General features: G+C 52.0%; 1 protein-coding gene across 1 annotated transcript; it reads left to right on the top strand.

Moving 5' to 3' along the window:
• The first annotated feature begins 3,360 nt into the window (after window positions 1-3,360).
• LOC129598371 (uncharacterized) lies at window positions 3,361-17,470 on the top strand. The gene is given in 17 exon segments (XM_055496242.1): window positions 3,361-5,062; window positions 5,131-5,190; window positions 5,262-5,319; window positions 6,087-6,118; window positions 6,121-6,381; window positions 6,449-6,535; window positions 6,981-7,297; window positions 7,352-7,625; window positions 9,110-9,432; window positions 9,562-9,592; window positions 9,659-10,784; window positions 10,916-11,113; window positions 11,187-11,488; window positions 11,878-12,186; window positions 12,247-14,651; window positions 14,707-16,790; window positions 16,847-17,470. Coding segments are annotated over 15 exon segments (8,052 nt in total). The 5' UTR covers window positions 3,361-5,062; window positions 5,131-5,190; window positions 5,262-5,278; the 3' UTR covers window positions 17,109-17,470.
• Window positions 17,471-18,097: the final 627 nt, after the last annotated feature.

The following is an 18,097-nucleotide window of genomic DNA, read 5'->3' as shown; positions in this document are numbered from 1 at the left end:
GAATGGTTAATCTCTTGTTCAGAGTTACATAAAAATGAAAATATACCCACATTCGTCCATATGAAATAATATTTTTTGCATGTCATGCTCTGTATACTGGCGGTGGTAGAGCAGGGAGAATGAGAAATGGATACTGTCTGGCCGGAATATAAGCATATACTCGTAATATCGGTTGTGGTCGATCTTCTCTGGTTGAATGGCACTGGTGTAGCGGGTACGCAGTAATACAGATCTGAGAATCTGGAATACGTGGGTTCTATCGCATTAACACTACCCATGTCCGTAACTACGAGTCTACAACCACACGTTTCGTCTTGCGAGGAGGTACAAGGCACGCGAAGCCAATTTAGATTATGATCAAAACAGTATGATTTCTAGAGTGAGCACAACATTCGATTACATAGCGAAAATTGTTCGTCATCTGGTGGCTTCAGTAATGCTATCTCTTCCGTGAATACTGTTATGCGTGCAAAACATTCGCAGAACACGTTTAGTCATGGTATGACTGTATTAACAGATTTGTTGCCATTCAGGCTATGCTTATTAATTATTGTACATGTACTCTGTAGTAGTCGTGAGAATGTAAATGGAAATGCTCACAAAAAACATAATATGAAAAATCCTACATTGTAGATACGAACATACACCAATCAAAACGGCATTAGTACAAATGCGCGGCCGTTGCCAGCAGAAACAACTATAACTTAGACGAGCCGCTATAACTGAAACGACCGTCGCATTAATTCGGCTGAAGTGACTGAACTACACTATAATCTGTCTGTTATTCATTTGGATAAATTTGTCATTTTGTCAGTATTTGCATTGCCGTTTCGGATACACAGTCGCATTATCCAGGTGTTTGGCAATGAACCACGCTGGCTTAGTACAGTATCCGTTGTCGAGAGTGGCTTTTCTATCGACACCCGTAAATCTCAAACTGCAACTGGCCTTCGCAAATTATTTCAGTGTTGCTTAAACATACTTTACCGTTTATGCTACAGATTAGTGGTTGTTTAGGGATGCTCATATTAGCGATTGAACCAAGAACAAAATTTAACAAACAGTGTACTCCATGGCTTCTAGGTTGTTTCATAAAGTGCCCTTTTTGTGCTACCAATGAATTACTGCGTAGTTATTTCACACCACAGATAATTCCAGCTCCAGAGAGAAAATTTTCTAATTTCAAAACAACGTATTTTATGGTACTGCGCTTACCAAAGTTGATTCTACATACAAGGCGTGGCTCATCAGTAAGTTGTCATCAAACTGCACCGTAACACGCTAGCGTTGATGTCCACCACATGACCGTTTATTTTGCATTCCGGTTATACAGTGTCTCAGTTTGTCTGATCACGCTTTTATGCCGCAAATTAACCCGAAATTAACAACCTAGAAAGCGGTAAAAAAAGGCGCACAGAAACTGAGAGTAAAAATGACAAAAAAATGAGCTGACATCAAAAGCAGATGCGCGTTAATTAAACAACAGTTTTCAGCAATTAGACACAGTACTGCTGTGGACCACCGAAGGCAGGATGGCCGTTTCCAATGGGATGGATGGCGGGCAACCAGGCACGGCTTAGTAGCATCCATCGGCACAGCGTCCGGTGCGGCAGCCTCCTTCGCAGTTGCAGCCGAAGATGTTGCACTTCCCGTGCCCGCAGTACGGTGTCCCGATCGTACAATCGCCGCAGATCGTCGTGTACAGCGAACTCTGCTTCCCATCCATCCGACACACCGCCAACGGTTTACCACCGCATCATTCCGCACGGCTGCCACGGAAGAGCGCCGCCGCCACCAACATGACAACTACCAGAAACGAGAACATTTTTTCATCAAAGGTCACTAGCGTGTAATATAGAAAAACTACAGTGTATGTGAAACAAAATGCTGTAAAGCAAGATGGTGCGGTTGACGCTTATATACCGCCAGCACAGAATTTCCGTCCGGAAATTCCACAATTCGGGGAAATCGTGGAACCACCGGACGGATGAGCACTGCAGCGCCACAGCGTACAACCTACACGGTACCTACAACCTACGGTGTAGGTTGTACGCTGTGGCGCTGGTGTCCGGTCTTTAGGGAAATTCCGTATTTTCCGTACTGGTGATCTTCTGTGTGAAAATGCTATGCACAACATACTACAGCACTGTACAAGCTTGTCCGGTGATTTCTGACGAATCAATACAGCGATTTGCACAAATTTGCGTGTTACGCCAAACTTCACACTACGGCGCGCGACGCCACACTGTTTAAACACGTAACTTGCATTTGACTGGCTGGTGGCTTAATACACGCCATACATTGTATGGGGATAATAGTAACTGCCTGGCGGAAGGTGGTTAGAAAATGGTCAGTGCAGTACGCGACAATCTGCCTGCGGAGCGCATTTAGGAAATTTGATGAACGTAATGAAGTGGCCATCGTTATAAGCGCAAACTTCGCGCTAGCTGTACCTTTACGTAGGAAATTACCGGACAAGCTTGTACATAATAATTATTATTATGTACTCTGTAGTAACGTAAATCAGGAATACAAAAGTACAGGTACATGTAGCTGCTGTACATGCATCAGATAGAGAATACTAACGTTAGTTGAACTATGCCAGAGTGCCAGACTGCAAGCTTATATTCAATTAAATGGAAGATATAATTATACAGGAACCAAGCTAACGCAACAATTAAAGTTAATACGTATTTCTGCGAGTCAGCACTACTTGACACTACGACTGTACTGGCAAAAACTTTAATGCAAACAATTACCTAAACTGAATTAATTAACGATGTACAGATACATCGTAGCAATTGCGTTGCATTTACTAAGCTTACTGCCGTCTGCGCCGCTGCCGACCATGCTGTTGCCACCAGAAGTCGGTAGATTTGAGACGCGTACCGTGGTTTAGCACCATTGACGATAAATAAGTAATACTTCAGTTTGTACATGCCATATTGGAGAGTTTGTCAGACAGTTCAGCGTTGATTTTTCCCATTTTTTTGTAGTTACTAATAACAGTTTATCGAACGATCAACACTACGGCCGGAACGGTGTTAAGCGCATTATCTACGGCTAGTAGTGTACATGCATATTATTGCATGAATGGCTGGGTACCCTGCGTTCGATTAGCTGGATCGATTGGCTGTGATCATTCCAGTCTAGATCTCAGGCATATGCAGGCCGGTAATGCTTTCGTGGCCCGCTTTGCAAAGGTCACAGGTCGATGCACGGACTGAGTGATACATGTATGGCATGCGCAGAGAGTTGCTGATCGGTCGATATTTGATGCAGAAGCGAAGATGCAGAGAGACGCCGCGCAGGTTCAGGTTCAGGCTAGGCGGATCGGATAGGGCAAGGGAAAGGGCGCCTAATTGATAAGTGCGATCACTTCATCACATCGCGGCGAGCGAGGCGGCCGGGAAGACGGGAAGACCGGCTGCATCTCAGCGCGTGTCGCACCTGAGAGTGCTGTGGCATTTGGCCATTATCCAGTCAGCCTGACTGCATGGAGCGACGCAGGCCACGCACTTGACTGCGAGATTACGACTGCGCCGAAACTGGGACACCTCCATCATCCAGATATCATGCACGTAAACAGCAGCACACGCGCCTGCATATATATATGTAGCCAGCGTTCCTGTGATCCCATATATCCCGCGGGTGTTTATTGACGTTGCTGTGGATGCGCGTACGTGTATACTCGTACCGTATATAACTGTGCAGATACGAGTACAGCAGTTGCTGCAGGTGTTGTCAGTGCTTGTAATTGTGCTCTGTCATATTTATGGACCTGTCAATATTTACGCAATTCATTCCCCATCCTCTTCCCTTGCCAAGTTGCCCGGCCCGCCATAATTGCCCATAAGCACACTGTCCATGCTCTTGTGTAATTGTAAATTGTTTTATGATTCAGCCCGTTATTTCCTCAGCCCGACCGTACGTAGTAGTTACGTACCTTTCACTGCTCTTTTTCTGCTTTTTTAAAGCGATTTTTTAAAGCGCAGGCCACTGTGCTTTGCCATAATTTCTGTGATTTCCCACTGTCTGCACCCGTTGGCGTTGCGTAATGAGATGCGGAAGCAGGCCTGCATTGTTGTCGAATTATGGGAGACGTCCGTTTCCATTGGGAAAGCATCACAGCGGATGGACGCGCTGGGTTTCCGGTTAAATTAATTCCGCGGGTTGACGAACGTGCTGTGGGACTCTGGTCTTCTCCGCTCCGGATCCTTCCATGCTTGTTTATCCGTTTATTATGCCAGGCACTAGGCAGTGATAATTACGCAATCGTTTCTCGGCGAATCCTCGATCGACGCTCATGATCATCCTGACTGCTGCGTATCTGTAGATGGAGGGAACAGTTATGCACAGCAATCGCAGTAATATAACATACCTAATTATACGTGTTTGGTAGCCACCAGCGGATGCCTACAAGTACCTGGACTATCTTTGCAGACCCACACTACGAGTGGCTGTTTGCTACGGGTGTTAACGTTCACTTCATGAACCATGGGAATACGTTTTGTACGTTTTCTACACAATCCTCTTATGCACAATACGTCGTTCCGTTTTACACATTTTCTGCGCTTATCAGTTATTAAGTTTTGCGGTTGGTGATTATTCAGTTTTTTTCTATAATAATTTACAGCGTATTGTATCGGAAATACCGCTCAACTTCCTTAAGGTTGCTTTCCTTTTTCTTGCAATCTTACGTACACACACTTTTTCCCTAATGTACATATTTTGTACATTTGTACAGTATTAATTCTATACAGGGACGAATTAATTATTATTTTTTATTAATTTTAATTACTGTGTACACAGTACTTACTCTTGTTAATACAGTAATACTGTACCAACAAAGTGTGGTTGATGCTTGCGTGCGACGTATGTGGAAGACTGTACGTACGTGTTTACACGGGAATCTCTATGGATACTGCCATCATTACAACCGTTCTGTATAATTCTGCATTCTGCACTTGCCTTGGCCTTGCTACTGCTGGATGACCTTTCCCGACGCTGACCTTGTGCGCACGTGTGCAGCAACGACAGCGATGCCTTTATATTACTATGTGTAAGAACTAAGAATAACGTGACAAATGCTCAGCTATTATGCAGTTGATAACTAATGTTCGTTGAAAGTGACCCTCAAGTGACCGCTGGATAAAAGCCAGTCAGTCTGAGCTGACGACGCCCTTGAAGGCAAGCACAACATCAGTGACCTTTACTGTTCTTAATCACCGTGCTGTGGACCTTTGTGCATCCTTGGCCAGACAACAAGTCCTTGAAGATGCCCGTCAAACTGTGCATATGCCAAATATGCAACTGCGGGTAAGATGAGCTTAGAATACCATTATACTATCCCATACCGTCGAGATTTTTACAACTGCTGGCTTCTTTTGTCGCTTCATTGTCACTATGACCTTTTCAATAGCTGACCGCGTCATACAGTCATAATATTATTATTTCATACAGCACCGCGACCTCTTGCTTAAAATTAATGCATCAGCACAACATCGGCTAATATTACTCGTACGTACAATATCTAAACAAATTTATTCAGTACTAAGCTTGTACGTCGGTCATCGAGTAGCAAGTTAGCAACCCACGGATAAAACCGTTCACAGTGCAGTACTATCAATGCCATACTAATAGTAGATTCAAGGCGCCCGGCACAACTGTTTATGGTGCTATCCCGAATTATTACGAGTTGTAATTACAGTTCAAGATAACAGAAAGGTTGTCATCAGAGGCTCTTCATCGCCTTTATATACGTACATAAATTGCGTGCAATGGAGTTACACAAGCGTCCTTAAAGCGTCCCGCATATCATTGTAATTATCTGAGCATATTTTAACAACGATACCTGCGTGTTAAGCAACCTTCATAATCGGTGACTTAAAAGCCTGCAAGTGAAGCCCTTGTAGCTGTAAGTACAATTATGCATTTGGACACTGGCAGAAAACGCTGTTGATATATACAGTGGTATTTGCAATACATCCGCCGCTCGCAGTGTCACTGGAGATACAGAACCGTTCACATGCAGAGTGGTCAGTAAAGCGGAAGTAACGTGTTAATTTCGGTTGCTTATTCTGCAGACGCCACCGCTGCCCGCACCAGCCGACGCCGCGTCTGCTGCCGGACCGCGACACCCCTGCCTCCTCAGCGAGTACGGCTCGCGCTACACCGGCCAGCCCGGCGAGCACGCCCACCCCGTCAAGCCGCCGTCCGCCGCCGTCCGCGACGACAGCCCGATGGAGCGCCGCACCACGCACCAGGAGGACTTCGTGCCGCATCCGCTGCAGCGCCTGCAGGACTTCAAGCCGCAGCAGCTCTACCAGCAGGCCCAGACGCCGATGGACCTCACCAGCACCTACAACTCCCAGTACCTCCGTAGGTCCCGCACTCTACGCTGCCGGTACGCTGTGCTAAGTAATCATGTTCGCTTCCTTCGCTTTAGCCAAAGAAATGTCCCGCGCGCAGCCGTACAAACCGGCGCCGAGGCGCACCGGCGGCGGCAAATTCCGCGGTGACCCCACCTATAACGGTCAGTTTTATTTTAATTTATTTGTGTATTTGTAGTACATTTTAATTTTCAAATCGCGACATTACAGTCATAGTTCCATTAACTACGGCCATCAGTGCACAGTTAAGAATTAAAAAAACAACCAAAATCAGCATTATCAACCAGTTTGTTCTTTGTGTATTTAGTACTAATTTAACTTTATTTATTTTATTATTGGGGAATTAATTTTAACGTTATTATGGTAGCTATTTAACGTTATTATGGAAGCGTTCTAGCATTTATTTTCAGTGGCTCAAGTTCAGCTGCTATCTGCAACATTCTGTTATCAGGAATAAATTTTTTTATTTCGCCCTCCGCGATTGCGTGCTTTGGCAGTTTGGCTGAAAGTCCATTAATTTTTTGTGCTTGCTTAATTATGTTTGGCTGGCTGCCTTATGACTGAGTTGCTTGTGCATGCGCTTTGCAGCGGACTTTAAGCAGTGGCCGGTGATGCGGCGGGAAGTCGTGGTGACCCCCGCGGCCATTCCCCTGCCCACGGCCAAGTTCGGCAACCCCAGCGAGGCGCAGTCACGCTTCGTCCCCTTCCCGGAGGGCAAAGCGGCCGACAGCGCCAAGCCGGCCACCACCGTCTTCCACTCCAGCGACCCCTTCGCCGGCGAGACCACCCACAACGCCGACTACGTCGCCAAGCCCCTTTTCGACAAGGCCCAACGGCCGCAGATCGTCTACGAGCCGCCCACGGTGCCCCTGGACGCCAGCTCCTGCTACCAACAAAATTATACGGTAGCCGGCGTCATCGGCGTCAGTGTGTCCGTTTCTTGACCATCGTACTTGCAGGGCATCCCCGCGAAGCCGGCCGACAGCTGCAAGCCCGCCACCGCTGGCTACCGCTACGCGGACGTCCCCACGGGCCGCACGACGCACCAGAACGATTATGTGCCGGTGCCGCTGCCCAGCAAGGAGCCCAAGAAGGCGCAGGTGTACGCGCCCTGCGATGTCCCCATGGACCTGGCCTCCATGACCCACACCGACTTCCCCTACTGGAAGGACGCCCAACAGGCCGCGCCCTTCCGGCCCAAGCTGGGTCGGCTGGGCGGGGGCCGCTTCTACGGTAGGCTGTCTTGGCTTACGCAGAATTTTTAAACTTCAATATTAATATAACTTAAAAACATAATATTACACGAGTAAAACATATACGAAATAACATAAATCTTAAAAACATATACGAAAAAATTAACTTAAAAACATATACTCGTATTATGCAGATATGTATGTACGCATACGTATATATACGTATATATAAGTATATATTTAAATATATATTAGTATGTATATATTTATATACGTATACATAAGTACTCGTACAGTATTTACTGTATATCGTATGTAACGTGCAATACATCTTTGTACATAATATATAAACAAAATAATATATGCACATATCCATATTATAATTTTTTGTTGTACATATTGCATATCTCAGAGTATTGCATAATATATAGATATTAGCTACAATATATTATGATAATTATGACTATGTAAACAAGTATGCAAATATATAATTCAATAGACATAATAATTTTATGTACAGAATATACGTAAGTATATTGTACAAAATGTACAGAGGGTGATTTCGCAATATGCTTCCAGCACGGACACAAAGTTGCAGTAATTCTCTCCCTTGTTCTTTCCTTCACTTCTTGTCGCTTAAAAATACTTCAATATGTGCTTTATAATTCATGATTAGTTGAATTCGAATACAAAAGTAAGTGGCACTCAAAAGTGATTTTAAAGCGGAACGCCCAGTTTTCCAAACTAAAACAAGTTTTTGACGAGGAAATCTTTTTGCCAGTTTCCTTATTTTCTGAAATTTGACACAGACCATCGCAATCGGTGAGGCGCAGATGTAGCTTCTTTATTCGGACGGGAGATACAAAATTCCGTGCTGCCGCTTTTAAATGTCGTATTAACAAAAAATCAAAATTTGGTAAAAAATGAAAACGAGTGATGTTTGTTTTCCGAAATTATTTACCGGGACAATAATGCAGTGCTTGTGGTCTCTCCCAGTGTTAAAACCACCGTAGATATCTACATTAAAAAGTCGCTCAAAAAACACTTCTCAGGAAAAGCAATCTGGATTTGCAGCACGGGGAGGAACGCAAGGGGAACAGTCAAAATGGCTATCTTCCAGTTCACGAAGCTAACACAGCGTGCCAGTGCCTAGAATCTTACGAAGCCAGGTGTTTTCTGAAGGCCACATAATGTAACAGTTCACTAAACCTATCCATAGATTATGAATTGATGACGATTTTTAGCAAATGGTAATGCAAAGAAAAAATTTATAAATGTTACAGTGTTGCGCACAGACCCTTGTCGGTTTGCAAAATCCACCGTATTCTAAATTGTTTTCATTTGTTATAACGCTAAAGAAAGGGATCAAACTTAACGGCTCTAAGCAAACATACGCAGCTAAGGATGGCAATAAAATCATAAAGAAATTAAAGAAAGTGGAAGCTTGTATACCCTGCTTGTATATGTATTGAGTAATATAGATACAAAATTAATGCAGTGTGCAATGCGCGCGCCGTGTTGTAGACACCACCACCCACCACACCGACTTCACGCCCAAAGCCGGCGACCCGGCACGGAAGGTTCTACCGCAAGAAGCGTGGACGGTGCCGGCGCACAAGTTCGACCACCTGAGCGAGCACCAATCGCGCTTCCAGGGCCAGGCAGGACCGACGGCCGACAGCGCCAAGCCGGCGGTGACCGTGGCGGGCGGCGGCGACTTCTGCGGGGAGACCACGTACGAGCTGGACTACCAGCGCAAGAAGCACCAGTGCCCCGTGCTGACCATCAACAAGACGCACGACTTCGTCGAGGAGAAGGGCCAGCACCGCTTCTACGTCGACAAACCGGTTTAACGGATTTTTGTTTATTCAGACCCTGGTGTGGTTCGGTACACCTGCTTGTTCTGCATGTGATTTTTATTTTATTTGCATAATTGTTTCCGCCCGATCAGCTTCACTCCCTTGAGTTCTGTGTAGTGTTGTGTTGACCGGAAGCGACCGGTTACCTGTACTGTGCACAACTGAGTGGCGAAATTAATTATCAAATTCTGATTGGGTGCCTGTTTTTGCTCAGACAACAACATTCTATCGGGCTCGGACCCGGCGGTGCTGGACTCGCTAACCCACGAGCAGTTCCCGGCCTACTCGACGTCCGGGCGAGCGTCGCGCGCCCGCTTAATCCGGCGCGCCAGCGAGGGCTTCCTGCTCGGCACGGAGTCGCCCAGCTACCATACCACGTTGCAGGACACCTACCCCTCGCATCCGCCGGACGCCCTCGTACGGCAGCATCGTGTGGGTGACGCCCTCGCTGACCACGTGCTGATCGGCGACCCCTCCCAGCGGGACGCCCTCGTCTCCACCAACCACACAGACTACCTCCCGTACGACGTGGCGCGCCGGAAGAAACAAGCGCCACTCGATCTGCTCAATCACAGTGCTTTCTCACTTGGCTTCGGCAGTGGCCAGCCGCTGACCTCGACCAACCACGCCGACTTCCCGGCGTACCGCGTGACCGCCCAGCTGCGAAACAAGCCGGTGGATCTGCTGAACCAGAGCGGATTCGCGCTGGGCGACGACGCCGTGGATCTCCAACGATACCGGACATCCGCGTCGGACTACTTCCAAAAGGGCACGCCGGTGTCCGGAGGGCGGAAGCGGCCGGTACGGGATCTCTTCCGCTCCAGCAGTGGGCTGCTTTTTGGAGGCAGCGCCCGCTCAGCGTCGCGCTTTCTCACTACTTCCCAAAACGCCTACCAATCGATACCGGCGGGTGACAGGAACGCTGCCATCCGCGGCCGCAACGTCTTTCAGGAGACCCAAGATGCTTTCGGTAGGCTTCCACAGGAAGCCAGCGCGATGGGAGGCACGACCGCTTCCCAGGCTTTTACAGGCGTGGCCGGGGCGGAACGCGCCCGCCCGGTGCAGCGCGATTTATTCCGGCAGACGGAGGGCTTCGCCTTGGGCTACGAGGACGACGAGGAATCCCCGCGCTACTCCCGGTTGGGAAAGGAGCGGAGGGCGCGCAGTGGAGACTTCCGAGGCAACCGCCCAGCGGAGGCGGTGGCGGAGAGGGCCGCGGGGGTGGCGTCTGGCTTCGGTCGGAGGCGGCTGTTTGAGCCGTCGGTGCAGTTTGGAGAAGAGGCCGGCTCGGAGGCGGAGGAAGACAATTACTCCGATGCATACCGCTATTCGAATAAGAGGTTAGTACCGCCTAAAAGTCACCTATATATGCAGTGGCTGAAGTGAGTTAACTGTTGTTTGACGAAAACAGCGGCGCTTCGTTCTGAATAATTAAGCAGCTAGTGGTGACCTTTAATGCATATATCTACAGGCGAATTGAGAGTGAGAGCCGAAACGGGGCGGAGGATGCGCGGAATGCATGGGCGGTCAACGAGCGCGACAGACTGGACGCAGCGGAGCATCAGCGCACGGTGAAACGGCTGCGGGAGGAGTTGGCTAAAGTGGGCAAAATGGACGCCAACGGCTTCCTGTGGTTTCCCATTTCATCCGCCGACGCCGATGCGGAAACGTAAGGCTTGCTGCTTGCCTGTTTCTTTCACGATCGGCAGCTACTGAATTGATCAATAACAAAACTGTTGCAGAAACGAGAAGGATGCAGCCAGCGGAATGGCGTCAAGAGCGGAGCGCAGTGAAGCGGAGGCGCTGCTGCCGGCGTGGGCGCTTCGGGAGGCGCAGGCGGCAGCGGAAGACAGACAGACGCGCAAGCGAGCGGCCAGCTTCGGCGGCGGGCGGCGGCCGACAGAGGACGAGGCTAGAGTGGAGCCGCCGCGGGACCGATCGATACACACTGTGACGCACACCCGTACGACCAGCGCCGCGCCTGGCCAACTGCCATCTATCCAGCCAGCCACACACGCAGCCGCTGCCTGGCCCGCCAGAGAGAGTCAGTCAAAAACAACTGTAACCGGCTACTTACAAGATTGCTTACACTAGTCATTAGCATTTTTCTCATGCGCTACCGAACACGTACTTTCTTCTTATCTGCACAGTACTCATATAAATATCTACCCATACATACTGCAGTTAGTCTGCACTGACTGCACATATGCAGTGCGTCCTCACGCATATCATATTATATGGACCACATCGATCGATTGCACGTCTCGGCTTTTCAACTTCCAAGCTGGATACATTCACGGAGACGTTTTTTTATACGATATTGATACAATTACATTCTATCTGCCTTAGCGTTTGATTTGCCTATCGAAAGCAAGATACTAATTTGATTTCCGGCTGCAATCTAAACTCTGTATGTTCATGCTGTGTTGCTAGACGGTGAAAGAGGCGACGTGGCCAGTCCCTACCCGGACTCCATGGACAGCGGCCGCCTCGGACAGGCCCTGGACTCGTTGGAGCGGGACCGCAGCGCCTGGCAATCGGGTCAGGGCTCCCCTGCCGGCCGGGAGGCACGGGCGGCCTCGGCGGACGCTGCCGGCCGTGACTGGGCGCGCATCCAGCTGCCGCGGTTGATCCCGGTTCCAGGTCCGGTTAAGGCCGACGGACAGACCTCCACCGACCACCGGGAGGCGACGGCACAGGCAACGCAGGTGGAGGCGCCGACCAGTCCCGGTCGGAAGAAAGGTAGTTACTTATATATGTATGGACGCTGGAATATACATATTACTTGATGGTGCATTGTAGGTAAAGGACGGGTGTCGCGTTCGACGTCCATCACCGGCAAAGAAGCGGAAGCAGCCGGGACGACCGACGCCCCAGTCAGCGCTCGCTCGCGGCGGACATCGCGCGCCGACAGTCTGGGCGCGGAGACCGGCAAGTTCAGTCCGACGGCCGCCCGCCGCGGTCGCCGACGCATCGGCGACAGCAGCCAGCGCAACCAGAATCCGCGGCACACGGCGATGGAGGGCATCCTGGACCACGGCTTCACCGAGCAGACCACCACGAGCCAACAGGCCTTCGCCGAGAAGACACTGGTGCAAGGCAGCGACAGGCGCCGTATCCGCGGCTCCCGCCCACCGGCCGGCAGCTTCGAGGTGACCAGCCAGCCGGTGCAGCACAGTCCGCGGTCCGGCCCGGTTAAGACCGAACTTAGTGAAGCCGGCGTAGTCAAGCCAGCGCGTTCACCGGGACCGGAAGTGCCCATCCACATCGAGCAGCGCCGCGTGGAGTACCAGACGGTCGGCCCGGACTGGCAGCCGACGCAGCCCATTCGCTATGCCGACAATCTAACGCTGGACAAAACAGCCGGCTTCCCGGGCCGGACCACCACCAAAGACGATTACGCGCTGCGGGAATTGGTGGACGGGAATAAAGATCGACTGCGCGGGCACAGTTTGGACCGGAAACTGGCCGCTAGCCAGCTGGGTGAGGTCCTGGCCCAGCCGGGTCAGAGTGAGGCGGACCAGAGGAAAAGCGTGCAGCAGGCTTACAGCGCAACACCGGCACAACTAATACGCCCCCAGGACAACCAAGTGCTCAACGTCGCGCCGGACGACCGAAAAGTGGCCAACCGTTCGGTGAGCCAGGACACTTACCAAGGGTTGGCAAACGTCCAGCGACCACAGCCGGTTCTTCAGACTGACAACTTAACGGTTGGCGGACTGGGCAGTGACGCAGTGACCGGCGTGTCGGCCAATCAGGAGACATACCAGGGCCTCCAGCTTCCCGAGGAACGAGTCGTGGCCGGGCGAAAGGCGGACACCTGGGTGCTAGGAGACCGGGACGGAGAAGAGCCCCGGCACTCGGTCAACCAGTCGACAATGCAGACGTTCCAAGCCGGCATGGAGCGGTCTCTTCCGTTGCGGAGGCCGGACAACCTCGGGGTTGACACTTCCGGTCAGCCCATGCCGAGCCAATCGGTTACGCAAGAGGCTTACGCAGCGCAAGGAAGCGGGCTGCAACGGCCGGCGGCGATCCGAAAAAGTGATACCTTGCATCTTGGAGACAGCACTAGTAATCAAGAAGCAGCGAGATCCTTAACCCAGGAGACCTTCCAATCACTTCCGGCGGGCTTCGAGCGGCCAGCAGCCGTTAGGAAGAGCGACACACTGAGTCTCGGCGATGCGGCGTTGTTGGGAGCAACAGCTGCGTATCAGTCGGTCAACCAGCAAACCTACCAAGCGCACTCAATCGGCGTTGAGCGCGCACTTCCGGTGCGGAAGGAGGACACCCTCCGCCTGGCTGACTCGCAGGCGTCGGGAGCGGCCACCCAGTCCGTAATGCAGGAGGCGTATCAAGGCTATTCCACGAACGCTGAGCGAGCCTCTCCGCTGCCGAGACCGGACACCCTGCATACGCTGGCTGACGTGACCAACGGTCAACAACAGTGGAGCTCCGTTTCCCAGGAAGCCTACCAAGCGCACCAGTCGACAGCGGAACGACCACTTCCCTTCCGCAAAGCGGACACACTGCGCATTGGAGAAGGCGGGGAGGTGAGCCAGGCGATGAGCAACAAGTCGGTTAGCCAGGAAGCTTACCAAGGCCAGTCGGAGGTCGAGCGTGCGGTGCCGGTCCGGAGGGATGCGGCACTGACCCGGATCGGCGACGAGAGCGCTGTATTGGCCGGCAGATCTGTTAGCCAAGATGCCTACGGCGCCTTCAATGCGGCACAACAGCAAGCAGCCCGACAGGCGCCAGTAATCCCACAGTCTTCCTTCTCCCTAAACGACCAGCCCGTGGACATGCAGCCGGCGCAGACGCTGACCCAAGATTCCTATCAATCCGTTAATGGCAACGCCCCAGTGCGACCGCCGGCATTCCGACCGCCCTTGGCCGTCGACATCTTCAACCGGGACATGAGTGACTGGGAGCCAATGACGACCAACGCCGAGACCTATAAGGACACCGGCCTGGATGTTGTCCGTCCGCAGCGTCCCGGCCGGGCGCGCGATGCTGGAGTATCGGACTTAATCGGACCGAGCAGTGGCATCACGGCCGAATCCTCGACGAGCACAGCGTTTCGGCAGTTTGATCCGTTCGATCCTGCTGTCCTAGCCGCAGCCAGACCCAACGCTGTCCGGCGGCGGTCAGCGGAAGCGCTTCTCGGGGCGGCTGACGCTGAGACGGGCTGGCTTACAACATCCCAAGAGGTAAGTGGACGCTTTTCAGCGTTGGCTTTATTTATATGCGGCTTTCTTATGACAGGTATACCGAGACGTTGGCGCGGTTGACCGGGTGGTTAACGGGAGGAAGCCTCCAGAGAAACTGCCCGGTATCTTCCCCGGAGACGCCGATAACGAGAACCGTCCAGCAGAAAGGTCACGCATGCAGGAAGCGTACCCGGCGCATTCCGTTGACGCCATAGCGCAGGCGCGCCCCGACGCATTCCGCCCGCAATCCACGTTGACCTTTAATAACACCCCGGACGCCGCCGCCCTGGGAGGGGCAATCGGTCGCCAGGATTACGGCCGCTTCACCGACGCTGAGATGCGGGAAGCTCGAGCAGTGCCCTTCTTGCCGGTCGCCGACCACGCTAACCTTATCTTCCCGCCCACCGTGGGAGGGTCGATGCAATCTACTTCGCAGCAGGATTACGTTGAATTCCCAGCGGAAGCGGCCGGTCGAAGTCGCGCACAAAAGGTCATTCACGCGGATAACTTGCGCAGCGAGGCAGCAAAAGAGGGCAGCGCTGATCAAAGTGTCTCGCAAACGACGTATACTGGGGTACAGCAAGATGACCGGGCCAGGGCGTTTCTTCCACAGGATGAGTTGCAGCGGATTGGAAGAGCGTCGCAAGGCGAAGCTGACCGGATGCTAACGACCTCCCAGCAGGATTATACGGCCGGGGATCTCCCGGCGCGATCTCGTCCGGTGATCTCCAAGGGAGAACTGAATAACCTTTTCGACGGCACGGAAAACAATGAGCGCCTGCAGTCCCTGGCGCAGGACACCTACGTGACCTTTCCCGGAGCGCAGCCCGCTAGGGCCATCCGTCCGGTTGACCGCCTGCTGACGGCGATGGGCGCTACTGCCCTGTCGACGGTCAGTCAGGAGGCATACAACGCCTCCGCGTTGGCCAATGCCCGGCGCACTCCTATTCGCCCGCATTCCGCCCGGGACATCTTCAACAAATCTACCCGCGCCGCTCCGACGCGCACCACGAATCAGGACGCCTACACGTACCGGCAAGACGACATGCCCAGCGTGCCGGGTAATCGTCTGACCCGCTACGACGCCGCCGACAACCTCCTGAACCGCTCGGACCTCCCTCCGGCCACCTCGGAGAGTCAGGACGCCTTCGCCGGCTATGGAGATACTGGCGAACGTCGGACATTGGTCAGACCACAGGATAATCATCAGTCCTTCCAGTACAGTGACGCAGCGGTGACCTTTCCGCAATCATCCTCCCAGGAAGCGTACAGCGTGGTCAATGGGCGACCGTTGCGGCGTCCACCACCAGCCCGACGGCCACTTCCCAACCAGAACGTTATCTTCCCCGACAACGTCCCCGGGGCGGCTGTGCTCTCGGAGACACAGTCGGCCTATCAGAACACCAACGGAGTCGTCCGACCTGCCGCCATCCGTCAACAGTCAACGTCTAACCTCCTCAACGGCTCCGATACGGACAACGCACAGCAACGGTCGGTGTCGCAAGATGCCTATGGTCCGCCTGCGGCCTCCAACTACGCCAGATCCCAGGCGTCCGATCGCCAGCGCCGCCGTCGTCGCGAGTGGCGGGAGCTGATTTCCGAGCCGAACTCGGTGCGCAGTGCCGGCAGTGGACGGTACACGCGACAGTCGGCGCGGACCTCGGACGCCAACCCGCTGCAACTGCCTCCCATCGAGAACGGAGGCCCCGCTCGCACCATGTTGACCAGTAGTCAGTCGGCGTACGGGCATCCAGGAGCAGTTGTACGCTCGTCGGCTGGCAGCCGGGCGCAGATGATGCGGCAGTCCAGCTCGGGTGTCATCCAGACGACAGGGGGCGCTGCGATCGGACCGGCGGTCAGCGTCACGCAGTCGGCATTCACGGGGCAGACGGCCGACCGAGTGCAGCCGATCCGGCACGTGGAGACCAGTGTCGGCGCGCTGCTGGCCGCCGGCGGAAGCGGTGGCCGGGGGACCACCACCAGCAACGAGGCCTTCCGTGACTTCAGCGCGGACCTGGCCGGTGTCAGGCGCTACCGGCAGCGCGCCAATTCCCAGCCGCCGGCCCTGGTGGACTCGGTGCAGTTGGGCAGTGGGAAGGAGGCGCCAACCACCTCCGTCACCCAGCAGGCCTTCAAGAGGTACGTCGTTATTGTACTGCCCAGTGACCTTTACCTGAACTTTCTCCGTGTGCTAGCTACGACGTGTCCGCCATGGATCGCGCCGTGCCGGCACCGCGACCGGACCGGTTGGCCCGGCTGAACCCCATCACGGGCGAGGTGCAGCTCTTCAAGCCGCAGCTGCAGGCCGACCGGACGGGCCAGACCGGCGTCCGCCTCGTGCCGGTGGAAGGCAAGGTGTGTCCGGCGGCGCTGCTGCTGTCGGGATCGACGGAGACCAATACCTGGAAGTTCCTCGGCCAGGAGTTCGGCCACCACTTCTACCGGGTGGACACTTAATTGATTTGCCTACATGTACATCGTGAACTGAATGCTATCAGCTGAGACACTGCACGAACTGCATCAATTAACAGCATCTAGTGCAGCTGTGCATTAAGTGGTGCGCATACCGGTAATTATTACTGTAGATTTAATTGCCGATTCTCCGCTGACTGCCGTGTGGATAAAATACACATTACCAGCCTACAGTGTCCCTTTTACCCGAAAGCGGGCAGTTTTTTAAACACAAAATCTAAAACTGTTTATAATTTGATTCGCGAAGCAGCCCGACTTCGCACGTTTTTTTGTTCTGCCTGGAGTCGCGCTTTAATGATAATGACGTCCCGTAGGCTCGTATAAGCAGTGCAACGCTGAAATTCCCTAGGTGCTCTTAATAAAGGTGCGTAATTGCATTAACCCAGTCGACTGTTGAATTAAAAATGATCACGATGCAATTTCACTGCAGATCAGTGCGCACAGTATTTCAACATCTATTTTGTTTTTATAATTATGATGATAATGCAACTTGATGCTCGTATAGTTGTCGAAAGTCATAACAATATGGTAACGAAATTGCGTACATCATTACATGTAAGAACAAGCATTCGTATTAAGTGCCGGCGTTCGTATCGCCAACATTATTTTTATACACGTTTTGTCAATAGGCAAAAGAACCAATACTGTCATAAATAGTTTGTTTGGCAAAAGTTCAGGCACTGTCAGCGGCACTAATTAAAAAAAATGTAAATTAATTAATAATAACAGTTAAAAAACGCAGTGCAAAACAGTCACTCCTAACGATTTTAAGTTCTAAACTTCTAAGTTCTAACCATAAGCCGTATTAACTAAAAACTTCCGGTTCGCTCGCTTCACATGGATTTCCGTTAGCGCTATTAAATGCACTATAATTCGCCGATTTGTGCTATGAAGCTTCGTGAATGGCTGGAACGGCAAAGCGTGGGCCGCACTCGGATTGGCCACGCCCACCGAGCCCACGCTACCGGCCAATG

The sequence above is a fragment of the Paramacrobiotus metropolitanus genome, unplaced genomic scaffold (genome assembly GCF_019649055.1).
Source record: "Paramacrobiotus metropolitanus isolate TYO unplaced genomic scaffold, Prichtersi_v1.0 Parri_scaffold0000120, whole genome shotgun sequence".
Lineage (NCBI taxonomy): Eukaryota > Metazoa > Tardigrada > Eutardigrada > Parachela > Macrobiotidae > Paramacrobiotus > Paramacrobiotus metropolitanus.
The sequence above is the reverse complement of the archived record's forward strand: the minus strand, read 5'-3'. Positions and strand labels throughout refer to the sequence as shown.